The following is a 15,894-nucleotide window of genomic DNA, read 5'->3' on the forward strand; positions in this document are numbered from 1 at the left end:
CATTCTGATTTTTAAGAAGGCTGAAGGTCATGTACAAAACCCATGTGTGCCTGCATGCATTCACATAGATAATGTGATCACATCACATATGCCTATGGCTACAGCCCTAGCCATGATTATAGACAGATACAATCTGATCTGAATGTGCATTCAGGATAAAGAGATCTGCAAATACATATTGGCTTGTGACCTAAAGTTTGTCCTTTATAAAATGGGCGGGAGTAGACATCTATCCGTCTAAGTGTGCAGAATTCATTTTTCATGCACGTACCTTTACTCACATGATCAAGTCTGTGGATTTCAGTGGGACAGTTGACTGAAAGTCTTTTGCAAGATCAAGTCATTCAATAAGAGCCTAAAAACGTTATTTTATCAAACAATTAAAATATACTTTTTTTTTGTTAGGGAAAATATTACTAATAATTTTCTGAGCACTATCAGTGTGTGGTGCTGCACAGGACATAAAACCAAGACAGTGGCATCACTGAAAAGCTTTCAGCCTAATTGATAGTTTGGTATGTTCACAGGAAAGCACAGGAAGGATCCTGATGTTTTTGGAAGAAGGAGACAGCTATCAGCAATTCTCTGCAATAAAAATCTCTGCTAGTGATGTCAGTAAGCTGGTATTTGTACAGATTTGCAACACAATAGTTCCATATCCTAATTAATGGACTGTCAGCTACACACAATTTGTGTCCATATCTGAGTGGCATACAGGGCTGCTTTTCATAATATTAGAAACCCTTCATACGAGGAAGGCAATTATCCTATTTCATTATTGCTCAAACCCCAACGTGGTTTGAGTAAATCAACCTTCTTTTGATTTAGTGCCAAGTGGAAAGTGTCAACTGAAGCTTTGTGTTGTGCAACAGACAATGCATTAAACTGCATCACATCACAGGCTACTTGTCAGAGTTAAACAAGAATGAAAAGTCATCAACCAACAGCTGACAGACTTGTATGAATTCTAGTTGTTTTCAGACAGTTTGACATATCCCGTGATCATGCTTTGTCTATAATGTCACATTTTTTTCATGCCGCATTGTTCTATGAACTGAGTGACTCCTGCAAGGTTCTCATCACAACTCCCACAAACTTCTTGAAGGATACAACTACAATGATATTTAAGGTTGACCTTAAGGTTGTCTTCAGACAGACTGACCAAACCCCCCTTCCCCATCTATATTGTATCTTATAGTCTGCCCCAAAACCAACCTACCCCATGTTTCTTATTTCTCAAGGATATTCTTACAATATATTCAGGTTCCCTTATTGCATGCAGAACCTTTCAATAAATTCATCTGTGGACTATTTACCTCTCCTCCCAAGCTTGTATTTACTCAAGGGTATTAGAGGAAAGAAGGTTCATGGTTCACGACTGGAGTATAAACAATGAATTGACAAAACCTAATAATACTAAAGTTACCCTTCTATTGTATTTTCTATTTTCAAGGCCCTATACATATTGTAACTAAAACTGAGACTGTGTATGATCATTTTTAAGGAAACATGGAAAGACATATACAAATACATAACTGCTTTATATCAGTCAACACTACTGATGTTTCCAATCCTTCTAGTCACATTCAGTCAGAGTTCCCATTCATTCACTTGGGACTTTTTGCCTTTGCATGTAATTTGAAGTTAAACTCTTCAGTGAAAGATTGATTTTTTTTTCATAGTTGCTTTAGTGATGCAATCAACTTCGAAGTGGCCTACAGTTATATTAAATCTCAAGCAAACAGAAATGTTTGTATGGGTTTTTTTTAAAAAAAAAGTCTTAGTGAATACAATTCTCTTTAAATAAATGAGAATTCCAGTGTTTGGAACCCAACCATTACAGACATAATAACTGGGGGATTAAAATTATTCATTGATTCATTATACAGATTGAGAGAAATGCAAAAAAAAACCCCCAAAGAATGAAAGGTGACTTAGAAACTGGATTTTATATTAATTTGCTGATACAAAATTAATTGAAGAACAATACATTTAGTGCCTCACCATCTGTTGACTTCAAATGTCCCTTTATTAGCCCCTCCAAACATTGCTTATAACATCCTAAAAAAATTGGTTTGTTTATATTAGATAACTTTAAGGGGGGAATATTCTTCTTAAAATACAGGCATACCTCATTTTATTGCGCTTCGCAGATATTGCGTTTTTTACAAATTGAAGGTTTGTGGCAACCCTGCGTCGAGCAAGTCTATCGGCACCATTTTTCCATCGGTTAGCATTTTTTAGCAATAAAGTATTTTTTTAATTAAGGTCTGTACATTGTTTTTTTTAGACATAATGCTATTGCACACTTAATAGACTACAGTATAGTGTAAACATAACTTTTATATGCATTGGGAAACCAAAAAATTTGTGTGACTCGCTTTATTGCGATATTCGCTTTATTGTGGTGGTCTGGAACAGAACCCACAATGTCTCCCAGGTATGCCTGTACTGTATCTAGCCAGGAGCCATCACATTAAAAAACAAACAAAAAAAATCAGTTCAATTGTGTGTCCTTGGAAGAAAAAAAATGATTTACAATAGCTTTCATACATAAGTCTGTTTGCTGAGAATTATTCTATAAACTGTATGCTGGGATGACAATAAATTCACAATCTCTGCTAGTTGCTAAACTAGCCACTGCTCTCTCTGAGTCTCTAAATTTAGTACGCTGTAAGTGGTGATAGGAGTTCAGTGATAAATATTTTTGAAGAAGGTTAAAATGAGTTAGAAACAGTTGGAAAGATTTTCCAAGTGTGGTAACTACAGCTGAGCATTTGGCTCTGCATTACCAGAATATGCTTTCCTATTTTAAGCCACTTTCCGCAGATCCCCTGTTCAAGGCAAGCTGAGCCAGTGGCAATTAATTCTAGACAACCCCTTGTATCATTCGATAGACTTGTTCTCATCAAAGCCTGGTTTAAGGAGAAGCCTCCTTTGATTCTGATCATTTAATTAAGTGGAGAATTGTTTCATAAATCCAACACAATGCCTTTTAAATCTATTATCTTTGCATTATTAATAACCTGCAGCTCTGGATTCAGTCTGATCCATATATTTTTTAAAACATATACTGTCAATTCCATTGGTATGAACAGCATGTAGAAAACCTTGCCTTTCCCTGTTCATCTAACCCTGATGGCAATTCCCCACCAAAGCTCCAGATTTAAGCATGCTCAGAGTGGAGGATTATTTTAAAAGACTGGGACAGACTGATCCCTGGAGTAAGCATCAGCAAAATTACCTGAGGGCTGACACGAACTCCCTCTGGTTTCTTCCAAGGATCATCTCTTCCTGTAGCAGCCAACCTTATTTGGCAGACGTGCCACAAATTAAGCTCTAAGCCCTCTAAGTGCTACTTTGAGCCCCTTCCCCTGCCTGATGCACTGCTCTGCTTCCTGCTCCCTCTCTGACGTGCTGTTCAGGCTGCTTGTGGCACAGGTTGGCCAGCCCTGATCTAGTCTCCCCAAAACTAGTTAGTCTCTCTTGTCCTCCTCAAGAGAAAATCCCCAGCAAAAAGATGTATTAATTCTGAGGAAGGGGTTGGAGGGGATTTTTCAGGGGAAAATGAGTTGTGCAGATGCACAGAGACATTTTAGCTCTAACACTCTTTTTAGGGGTTTCCTCCCGACACATGCCCCTGGATGCCAACGCGCTCAGTGCACCAGCCACCTCAGGGCTTGGCGCGCACCCATCTCCTTCACAGCAATGACTCTCCGCCAGGGCGCTGCAGCAGCATGAGGTGCCTTCATGTCCTTTCAAGGGTGCCAGGCAAGGCCAACACTGCCAGGGACCCACAGGTTTCAGACAGGGCATCGGAAACACCCTGCCCTACTGCAGGGCGGGACCCACGGGCAACTGGTGCCTCCCGAGTCTGGGGGGCACCAGTGGGGCACGACTGGAGGGGGGGTCCCCCCCAACAGCCAGCTGGTGACGGGGGCAGGGTCCCCTGCGGCCGGTTGCCAAGCGTGCCGGTGGCACGGCACTGGCGGCCACTGGCGCCCCTGGGCGAACTTTTAGGATCGGGCCACCCTCACCAGAGATAATGCTAATAATCACCATCGTCACGTCCCCATGCCCGGGCCCCCTTTCCGTCCGCCCACGCCTGTGTGCTGCGGGCCCAGGCCAGGCTGGCTCAGGCGCCGCGCCCGTGAGGGGCCAGGGGCCAGCCCGGGGGCTCCGAGGCGGCCCCGCAGGTGAGGGGAGGCGCCCACCCCGCGCCGCTCCAGCTGCGGCGGCCCAGCCCAGATGTGCAGCGCCCCCGCCGGCGGGCGGAGCGGGAGGAGGAGGAGGAGGAGCAGCGGCTGCTGCACATGATCCCGCTCCTCCCCCGAGCCCGCGCCTCTCGCCGGCTGTCGGAGCGTGGCCGGCGCGGCGGGAACCAGCCCGACGCGGGGCGGGGAGAGGGGATAAAAGCCGCGGCTCCGCAGCTGCAGCTGCAGCGAGCGTCTTCCCCGCAGCTGCTGCCGGGAGCGCCCCTAGCGGCTCCCTCCCGCCGCCTGGGAAGTTCCCGCGGGCCGGGAGCATGCGGGGCTGGAGCCTGCCCCTGCCATGGGCGAGCGGTCGCGGCTCCCCCGCCGGCGGGCGCCCGCACGGCCAGGTAATGCTGCCGGGGGGGGCGCGGGGACACGCGGGGGTGGCGGCTCCCCCGGAGGGAAGCCTCCCGCAGCGCCCGGCCCCCGGGCTGGGGATTGGGCTAGAACTTCGCCTCTTCCCGGGCCCGTCGCGTCGCTGCGCGGGCCGGTTCCGGCGGGGTCAGCCCCGGTCGCTCGCCCAGGTGCCAGGAGACGTGGGTAGCGCCCGGGAGCCTGAAGGCAGGGCCGAGCCGAGCCGCCCCTTTAGCTGTCGGGAAGCTTATTTCGGTGGTCTGTAGAGCCGGCACGTAAGCTGTGAAGCCAGGTTCGCTTGTACAAATGCAGCCAGGCAAGGAGAGGCGATGTTAGGGCTAGAGGATCTTGGCCCTGGCAGCGCCTCTTCTCGCCCCCTCCAGGCACTTGGCATGGCAAAGGCCACTTGCAGGAATTGCTCCCACCCTCCCTCTGCATCCATTCAGTCATGTTGAACGGGGCCACGGAGCTTGTGAAAGGCAAGGAGAAGCCCTACCCTGGCTCCTAAACTTTCCTCTGCAGCTGCCAAGGGACTACTGTAGTGCTGCTGAGTTTCAGTTTAGTGCAGACCATTTTTCCCCCGTCCCTTGCAGGTGCTGTGATAGGTGTAGGAGCTATATTATGAGCAAATTTTTAGTACAATAGGATGACTGAAGTAAGATGCCCAGCACTCAGCTCCTCTGGCTGGCATAGTGTAAAGGAAGAAAAGACAACCAACTGTGTGCAGTTGTCATTGCCAACATTTTGAACCTTGTCTATTGCCCCATTGATTCATTTGATTTGCAGACTACTGTAACCCTTAGGGCTGTTGTGCAGCACTGCAATCTAGGCAGATGTTTCTTGCGTTCTGTTTGTGCATTTGATCATTCTTTGCCTGTGTGAACTATTTAGCAAGTGTTGTTGCGGAGTTTCAGCCCACTTTTTCTAAATTGCCAGTGTTTTTCTGAATCTTGGTCCTGTCTTCTGAAGTGTCAGTTACTCCCTTCCCCCTCCCAGCAAAGTAGTATCCATAGATAAACACTATTCTCGCCCCCCAGCTCAGTAAAACTAAGAGAATGAACAGCAGGAAGCTCGCTGATAGGGAGAACTAAAATCCCACTTTATACAGCATCCTAGTCCGGCACTGAAGGATTTGAATTCATTAAGCACAATTATCAAGTCAGTTGTGCACCCACCTTGTAGTAATTTCATATCAACTCTGCTTAAATGTTGTAAAAGTAATATACCTAGGCTTTAAGGCATTTGACATCTTCCCCAGTCCTTGACATCTTGTCATAGAAAGAAATCAGGTTGGTTAGTCAATGACTTGCAGTAAATCCATGCTGGTGGTTACCTATTTTGTCAGCCAGATTACTATGGACTGTTCAACTGAACAGCAAGGGAGAAGCATCCAAGCTATTTGTTGTAGCTTGTGGACTGGCAGTAGTCTTCAGACCAGCTTGGAACCACTTTACATATAGTGTTCTTCCAGGTAACACCACCTTTCAAGCTATTAGATCTTGTAAGTTAAGTGAGTCATATCTGGTCAACAAAAAAAACCAAAACAAAACACAACCATACACAAGCAGTCTTAATAGATGCATCAAGCTTTCATAAAAAGGAAATGAGAGAAGACTTTTGTTTATGGTCCCCTGGTGGCTAGTTGCTGCCTGTGAATCATCTTCCTCCTCATTAGGAATCCCTTGGATTAAGACTAGTGGGTCAAATTCATTCCTAGTCATTCCACTGAGGTCAGATTCTCTTCCACATTAGCAGGGACTGATTAATGGAGGCTGTAACAGGGTGGGTTTCCCCCACCTTGGGGAAGATTAGCATGCTGTAAAAGAAAACACAGGGGAGGCAAGGCACTTCACTCCACAGTAAGACAAGATGAGTAAAAGGTAAATGCCTAAAATGCTTTAGGTCACACTACTGTAAAAAACAAAAGAAAAACCAAGTGAATACAATGGGGACAAGTGTAGGCTAGTTACCTCATGGTAAGAAGTGTGTCTTTTCTTAAAACTTCTTTTCATTGCTAAGTGGGCTTTGTAACAACTCACTTGCCATCTACTACTAGATCTTACCACTAGGTATTGAGTTGAACTGGTTACCAAAACAGACTCCAAGATTTTTGCTGTGAAGGCATACTCTTATCACTTCTGTCCAGGGAAGGGCACAAAAGGAAAAGGTAGCTCTGCCTGAAGTCACAGATGGTGTCAAATATATGAATGCACCAGCCAGCTGTAGTTCAGTAGTATTTCTCTTCCATCATGTTACTTGCTTACAGAGATTAAGGACACTTGATTCCCAGATAATCCAGCTCCAGTCTGCCAGGAATACAAATGTCCATGGAAGAGTAGATTCAGAGAGTGCCTTTGGCCACCGTAAAACAAACACTTAAATGAAACATTTTGGTTTTTGGTTTAAGTGAAATAAAAGCCTTAGTGTGGGGCAAGGAATCTTCAAAGTCTCTTTAACTACTCACCAAATACCATGCTAGCACAAACTGGAGGCATCTCTGTAACCAATACCCCTTCTTTTTATCGAAGTATATTTAGTATTTACAGGTGGCTAGAACTCCTTATAAGAAAAGAGCAATTGGCCATGATTAACCAAAGTGTTTGGGGATATTCTTCAAGCAGATGTATGGATTGTTGAGAATATTTTTCTAGCTGATGGGGAAATCCTATACGTCTACCTGACTTTTCCCAAGTCAGAACTTATTTGAAAGATATTTGTACTCTCAAAAAAAATACTTAGTTCATTTTGCTTATGATGAAAGAGTTCAAATAACATCCAAAAAGTAATTTAAAGATGTTAATGGAAAACTGGAAGTGCTTAACATTAGGAATTCATTTAATTGAAGTTCTCTCGAGACTCTGGGATGACTGAGCCTAGTTTGGGGGCTGTGCCCCCAATGACCAGTGCCCCTCTACTATTAGGCTCCCTGAAACTGTTAGTAGAGTTGCCCCTATTCTGTTAGGCTCAATACTGAACTTTTGCCTGGGGTACCAAAAAAAGGTAAACTGTGCCCTGATCCTACTGTATCTGCGAAGAAGCCACATTACAATGCCCCTTGGCACTGCAGAAACTTCAAGTTAGATGGTTTCAACTGCTTTTCAAATAGAAGGTACCTCCTGAACTGCATTATGCTCATACAGCATAGCACCCAGGCTAACTCTCTCTGCCTCTTAGCAGTGAATGAACATGGCATACCAAAGTGGCTTTGCTGAGCTGCAGAGTTAACTAGCTGGGGTGCTGAGCTGTATGAACACAACATTATCCATGCCACATTACACCCAAATGGCAGAATTAATTTGTTTTTAGCAGAGTTCATTAGCTTCTTTATACCACTGTGCTATGGTAGTCATAATAAAATCAGAACCAGAAGCAAGACTAAAAGTAGTTTTTAATAACACATCTGTGGAACTACCAGGACAATGTTGCAAGTTGTCCTTTGAAAATTAATTGGTCACTTTAATATAATAAAAATAACATAACATCTAAATACAGGTGGCATTATAGCCCAGCTTGGATGAGAAGTCAGGGGAAGGAAGCTGGGGATCAAAACCAGTTGGGTATGTGGGATAGTCTCAGCTTTCTCACCTGCCCCCATCTCCTTGCCTACCCAGGAAACAAGGTGGGACTCTAGAAGTAGCAGGAAGCAAGAGGTAGAGAGACTGGGAGTAGCACAGGCAAGCTTGATTCTAGCATTTTCTGCCTTTCAAGGATTAGGTTTTTTAACCTGGTTACTGGTTTTCCAGTCTGGACTATGTGGGACAATTACTGAAATCATGATGAAAGGTTCAAATCAGGATTTTAAAGTTCCATTTTTCCAAGTGTTGTGCAAACACACAGGGATACGAAGCAGTTACCCTCAAGGAGCTCCTGATCAAATTTAGTTTAATGTTTAGAAGTCTAGTACACTATGAAAGATCCCAAAGTACCCATGCAATTTAAGTTCCTACAGCCAACTCATTTTACAAGTCAGTAGGACTGAATTATGAAGTCTTACTGCTCAGGTGGGCAGCAGGGTGGCAAGGGGGAGCTGGGAGTCAGGTCAGGGAGACTCTTGGAGCCCCACCCCTAGCTTCCAGGGTTTAAAAAAGAGTTGCCACCATACTGCCCAACTGGACAGTAAGAGAAAGCCAGCAAGAGGCAGTGAAGCCCCCTGCTTCTTAAAAAAGTCAGGAACTGTCAGTGCTTTCCAGGGAGAGGGAAAGCCCACCCACCCAGACTATCCCTTATTTTCATGTACTTACATCAGTAAAATGATGAGGAAAAAGTAAAGCTCATAGTCATTATAAAGTTCTCCAAGCAGGAAAGGTGGTTACAAACCATCTTAAGTTGGAAGAGTTAATAGCATGTTTATTTGTGGTGGTCATTGACAAAACACAATAAGGAAGGGAAGGAGTATGGTCACTGCTCATACTTTGACCAAATATTTGGTTGGCTCTTCATGGAGGGGTTAGATATATAGTGCATGCCTATATCTGACGATACACGTTTTATTATTTATGCTGGGATTATCAGTGGGGGACCCAGTCCTAGATAAAATTCTATTGTACAAATGCTTAGTAAAATAATAGTGCCAACCCTAAAAAGACTTTATGGTTTAAAACGAGAGAGAGACAACAAGCGTCTGTAAGAGGCTTTGCTTCCAGGGGCAGCTGCTGCACCTCTTAAGGGCCATATTATGCTAGTTCTCATGCCCTGGCTTTCCTAATCTAGCCTTCAGATAGAGCTACCCCTTGATTTAACATTGTGCTTACATTGTTCTTGAAATAAGCAACTTTAAGCAAAACAATGTTAAACGAATCAAATTTCCCCATAAGAATTAATGTAAAATATGTAGGGTTAGGTTCCAGGGAGACCTTTTTTGCCGGACACAAGATATTATCTACTTATACAGTATAAACTTGAAATAATTTTAAACGAACAATTTAATACAGGTATAAGTTTTAAGTTACTTATACAGTCATGACGAGTTAGAAACATTCAGGGAAGCCTTACCCTGACACACGGTAAACAACAGTGGCTGCCACCCTGAAGCAGGAGCATTGCTTGGCTTACATCACAAAGCAGTTACCTACTAGCAGGCAGCGGGCAAACAGTGTTATAACCAAACACTGTGCAACTTTAAACAAGTATGTTCTCCGATAGATCAGTGACATAATAATGAAACAGTGTTAAACAGACAACATTAAGTAAGGAGCTGCTGTACCTGGATTTCAGCTTTTGGTACCTTGCTGAAGTTCTCATTGTTAGGCTGCCAGTCAGCCCATCCTCACACTTTAGCTTGAGCAGGTCTTTTACCAATCCCAGTCAGGCTGCCTTTCAGGGTACCCTACCCCTCCTAGCACTTGTTTAGGTACTAATCCCTGCCACAGGGCTCCGGGAGTACAGTACCCAAACTGCAGGGTGCTTTACTGGCATCCTCTGTAACAGTATTGTTTCTCATGTATCCTTCATGGCCTCCTCCCCTCCTTTTCACCACCCCAAACTTCACAGTTTTAACAGAAACAAAATGAATAACTTATCTTCCTGTACACTACTCCTGAAGAGACTCCTTCGGTTGTGAGGATCTGAGCCAAACTAAAGCTTGGACCCCAGGCTCAGACTTATGTGGCCCTTCCATTCACCTGATGTGGCTTGCTGTTCCTAAGGCCCAGGTGCCGCTTATTCAACAACCCACTGTTGTACTGCCTGCAATTTGTAGACTGGATCCTACAGCCCATTTACCTGTGCTACTTGCACCTGCAGCTAGTCTCCTTGCAAGCTGCACTTGCTCTGTCAACATAGCAGGGGTTCTTTAGCCCTTTGCTACCCTGCTCTTACTTCCCTGCTACCCTATTCTTACTTCCTCTAAGTAACAGGGGGCCCCTGTTGCAGTGGCTATAACAGTGCAGAAAATGAGGCCCTGTTTTGACTGCTTCCCCACCAAGCCCACAAATAATACAGAGAAACAAGCACCACTTATTCACTTCTGCTCCACCTGTGCCAAAACTCAGCAGTTAAGGAGCATAAAAATGCTGGGAGGGGGTCTTGAACACACCCTTTTAAGCTGTCTACACTGCTGAGAGGGGGAGCAAGTGATGGGGTTTGGTTCTCTGAATCCATGGCTTAGTTGGGAAGTGGTTATGATACAGCCTTTGACAATTACAGCCAATATTTAGAGCAGTAGTCACAGGAGGCTAGGTGCCTACTTCCTTTTCTAACCAATCTCCTGTGGGGAAAAAAACCAAACAAACCCAAAACAAAAAACAGGAGAGTATGGATGAGAAGAGAAAGTTACAGTTAAAGGAGGTCACATCACACTCAGTTTGTGCATACTTCTTTACTAAACAGACAACTTACATTTTACCTAATTCACTCTTGCGGCAAAAGTGAAAGGGCTTTTTTCTGTTTTGTTTTTAAGGAAGGACTTGAATAAATCCAGAGAGCTGGCTTGGTATATGAGTTTTTAAAGAGCTTTCCAGGCAAGGAAGGTTGCATAAAGAAATCTATGAGAAGATAAAGTGGGACCAAGGTTCCTGCCATCCATGACTTATTTGAGGTGTCTAAAATGCAGAAAGCTAGTTAAGGACATCTTAAACCTTACAGTGATCACATGTGGCTTGATCTTTGGGAGGTTAAAACAGGTGTTGGTGGACATTTTTTACTGCTGAAAAAGATCAAGACTGAGCCAAGTTCTCTTCTGTACGTAGGTCTGGCTCCAGTGAAATCAATGGGACTATTCACTGAATAAATGCCCCATAATTCCTATCAGACTTCATCACAAAAACATCGCAATATAGCTACATGCTCTCTAAAAATACTAGCTCAAAACATCAGTAAATACAATACACTTTAAACCCATATATTAATAATCTTCAAATGTATGTCCATACTTCATTTTACCATCAATCAAGGATATTAAATGTTTCTTATTAAAATATACATACAACATTATTGTAGAACAGTAATTAGTATATTAGTCAATGATATCCATGATAGAAACATATCTTAGTTCTGAAGTCAGGATTGCAAAAGTCAATCAATGAATGAGTGTGAGTTGAGGTTACTGTTTTGTGATTACTCTACTTTGGATTTGAGAACAATAGTAGGCTTTGTTCTTTGTTGTCCCATGAAGTCACTTGCACTTGTATGAGGTGGTGAATGCATTTCCAAAACAGTGGTACCTCTTTGTCTCTCTGAACATGTTTGATTGAATGCAGAAAGTATGAAACAATGAGGAATTGCATCCAGTCTTCTTGTATATCATAGACTGGAGAGTAGAATTTATACCACAGTCCTGTGTAAGTATCGATGTAGAACCACACTAGTACCAAAATACCAGTGAGACTGTGCTTCTCAAAAGGATGAGGCACACTGCTCTCCAAATATCTTCTCCACACCCTGTTTCTGATTTCAAAGTGGGAATGGGGCAAGTAGTCCCTACCCATTCTGGAAAGCAAAGACTAGTAATGTGAACAGCCTCTACTCATCTGTGCAAGGTCAAGAAGCCTTTTCTTTGTTAGGTAAAGTTATATTCCAATCTGATATGGACAATAAGAAGTAATTTACGTGCTACTTGATGCTTAGACTGTGTAAATGATATAGCTGTTCTCATTTAGCAACTCTAGCAGGCTTTAGAAACCATAAGAGTCGTATCCTCTGAGAATCTGTCTTTGTATCTGTTGTTATAGTAGGCCCTTGTGAGACGTAGTGGAAAGGGACAGAAACTGCCCCACTAAATTTCAAGCATCTTCTTCAAAGTGTGGAGGCCCTAGAACATATCAGTTAAAAATAAGGTTGGGTTTAATGGGAGTGTGGAGGGGGGTTGTTGCTATTCATTGTTGTTTTGTTTTTAAAATGGGCAAAACATTGTATTTTTCCCCTAATCAAGTCCTGGAAAAAAACTGTATAAACTAAAACTTTAAAAAAAAAATATCCAGAGCCAGATGCCTGACTGGAAAATTTCACCCTGATCTGTTTGTTTAGCAGAGAGATAAGAATCCAAAGCAATTTTGCAGTGCAGTACCATAATCTCTTCAATAATAAACATTTTTAAAACCAAATATTAATTCTAAAATGGCCTGCATCTTTCATTTGATGTTTTTTAAAAGAGCTGTTATACACCATAGAGATTACGTCCTTTTAAATGTCTTTATTTGATCTCTTTTTTTTCCCTCAAGTTGAGGAATAGAACATTTGGGTGCTATTCAACTTCAAGAATATCATGTAGTCAAAGAAATACAGTACAGGTTTCACTTTAGCTTATAAAAAGTAACAAATAGCATCCCTCTGACATTTAAACCTACATAGTCAGTTAGAAATTTCTCCGTTTGGAACTACGTGGCATTTTCTGATTAGGAACAAATAAATCTAAAATTGTTCCCCAGAAGACAATGAACACATCCATGTCAAGTGAGCAACTTCTCTTCCCCATATCAGAAGTTGCACCTTTGGCCATGGCTGGGAATAGTGCAGTAACTAATGGATAAGAGAACATGGTTTCATAGTTTGTAGGGTCAGAAGGGACCTGAGCAGATCATCAAGTCTGACCCCCCTGCCATGGCAGGAAAGAGTACTGGGGTCAGACGACTCCAGCAAGGTGTACATCCTGCCTCCTCTTAAAGACCCCCAGGGTAGGAGCCGTCACCACTTCTCTTGGAAGCTGGTTCCAGATCCTAGCCACCCTGACGGTAAAGTAGCGCCTCCTGATATCTAGCGTAAATCTACCCTCTGCCAGCTTGTGACCGTTATTCCTAGTCACTCCTGGTAGTGCTCGGGGGAACAGGGACTCCCCCAATGCCTGCTGGTCCCCTCTGACTAGTTTGTAACAGGCCACTAGATCCCCCCTCAGCCTTCTCTTTTGGAGGCTGAACAGGTTCGGGTCCTGTAGCCTCTCCTCGTAGGGCCTACCCTGCTGCCCCCTATCAGTGCTTCAAAAGTTTCATACTTGCCTTAATTTCAGTCCTGCTCTATAGAAAGCCATTTCTGACTCTGTTCTTGGCTGTAATAAATTTGAGTTCTTTTATCCAGTTGGTAGGGTTTTTTGTTGCCGGGTTTTTGGGGGGTTTTTTGGGGTTTTTTTTGGAAGGGAGAGCAAAATATAGTGTCAGTAATGTTAAGTTTTGCACTTATCTGCAAATTTTCACAAGGATGCAAAACAGTTGAAAAATCATGTCCTAAAAATAATTAGATTTAAAAACTAACCATGTGAAATGGAAAGGATTAATTCATTAAACAATGGCTGTATTTATTCAAAGCATTTGCATAAGAAACCACCCAGGTACAAATCTTAAATATTAATATTCTGTACTTCTGTATTCCTCTTTTCAACAGTGATTAATGAAAGGGAAATCACATGTATAATCTGTGGCAAGGAGAACTGGGAGACCCCTAAGACAGAGCCATAATGTCTTTAACCTGCCAGACAATATCTACTTGGCTTGGATTTCTTAAACTGAACTGCAAAGGACTGGCATGCCTCTTGGTTTTTACAGTAAGCATATGTGGCAGTGCCTCTGGGATGTGTCCTACAGCCTGTATCTGTGCTAGTGACATTGTAAGCTGCACCAATAAGAACCTCTCTAAGGTGCCAGGAACTCTCTACAAATGCATAAAAAGACTGGATCTGAGTTACAACAGAATTGGATTCTTGGAACCTGAATGGGTCCCAATGCTATTTGACAAACTGAACTTTTTAATAATTAATCATAATAGTATTAGCAGTATTGTCACTGGAAGTTTTTCAACAACTCCAAATTTAAAGTACTTAGACTTATCATCCAACAACTTGAAGACACTGAACAGCCCTGTATTTCAAGAGCTGAGAGTACTGGAAGTCCTTTTGCTTTACAACAATCAGATAACACAGATTGATTCTTCAGCCTTTGGAGGATTGTACAAATTGCAGAAACTGTACTTGAGTTATAACTTGCTCTCACACTTCCCTTTGGACTTGTATCTTGGAAAACACAAACTTTCAGAACTTGTGTTACTAGACACTTCCTATAATCGCATCCAGTCAATACCCATTCAACGTTTAAGTTTAGTGCTGGCCAAACAACTTAGTGGCATCTATCTTCATGGCAACCCATTCTACTGTGATTGCACACTATACTCCATGCTAATATTTTGGTATCATAGACGCTTCAACTCTGTGATGGATTTCAAAAATGAATATGCCTGCATGTTACGTTCTGACCTAAAAGGTTCCAATAAACTGCCTTTATTGCACGATAACTTTTTGAATTGCTCCGAAAGCACCATCAATGGCTCTTTCCATGCCTTTGGCTTTATTCATGATGCGCAAGTTGGTGACAGGTTAATTGTACACTGTGACAGCAGAATTAGTGAGGCAGGCACACATTTTGTCTGGGTTAGGCCAGACAATAGACTCCTGGAGCCAGATAGAGAGATTGAAAATTTTAAGGTGTTTCATAATGGGAGTCTGGAGATAGTGAACGCTCAGTTGGAAGACTCTGGGTTGTATTCATGCATTGCAATAAATAAGAGAAGACTGTTAAATGAAACCATAGAGGTCAGAATAAATGTAAGCAATTTCACACTAAACCGATCCCATACTCATGAAGCATTTAATACTGCTTTCACCACCCTTGCTGCCTGTGTCGCCAGTATTATTTTAGTGTTACTTTATCTGTATCTGACCCCTTGCCCTTGTCGGTGTAAGGCAAAAAGGAGAAAAAGGAAACTGAACCAAAGCAGTGCCCATTCATCCATACTAAACTCTACCCCATCTCAGGATTTCCCAGCTGATGAGAAGAAGTCCAGCAGTGGTAAAAGAGTGGTGTTCCTTGAGCCTGTGAATGAGCCAAAACAGGGACAGAATGGGAAAGTAAGGCTGTTTCCCAATGAGAATATCATTGCAGAGAGCATCTTGAAAACTACCCGATCAAAATCCGATTCAGATTCTGTCAATTCTGTGTTCTCGGATACACCTTTCATGCCGTCGACTTAGTTTTCTGCCTGTATTTGTATTGTGCAGTTACATTTCTTAATACTTCATCTGCTTGTAGCAACCTTCAGGAAAAAAAAAACAAATAAAATGAGGAAAAAATGTTTTAGAAAAACCTGCAGTGTCAGTCATTGAGAACAGCTTAACAGCTTCCTTTCCACAAATACACAGTAACAACATCTTACTTCAGGAAAGCAAACTGGGTACCATCAAAGATTTTATCTATACTACAGAGTTAACAGAGTCTTCTACCCCAACTGCGCACACAGTCCTGTCACCCATGGTTAGAGTTGCTTTCATCCCAAACTGGCCAACTCACCTGCTTTTATTCAGGCAGTCTCC

General features: G+C 42.9%; 1 protein-coding gene across 1 annotated transcript; it reads left to right on the plus strand.

Moving 5' to 3' along the window:
* The first annotated feature begins 4,353 nt into the window (after positions 1-4,353).
* On the plus strand, positions 4,354-15,658 carry AMIGO2 (adhesion molecule with Ig like domain 2). The gene is made up of 2 exons (XM_019543331.1): positions 4,354-4,600; positions 13,917-15,658. Exon 2 carries the CDS (start codon positions 13,990-13,992, stop codon positions 15,553-15,555), a length of 1,566 nt encoding a protein of 521 aa, XP_019398876.1. The 5' UTR covers positions 4,354-4,600; positions 13,917-13,989; the 3' UTR covers positions 15,556-15,658.
* The last annotated feature ends 236 nt before the right edge of the window (positions 15,659-15,894 follow it).

This window comes from Crocodylus porosus, unplaced genomic scaffold (genome assembly GCF_001723895.1).
Source record: "Crocodylus porosus isolate Cpor-Errol unplaced genomic scaffold, CroPor_comp1, whole genome shotgun sequence".
In the NCBI taxonomy this organism is placed as follows: Eukaryota; Metazoa; Chordata; order Crocodylia; family Crocodylidae; genus Crocodylus; species Crocodylus porosus.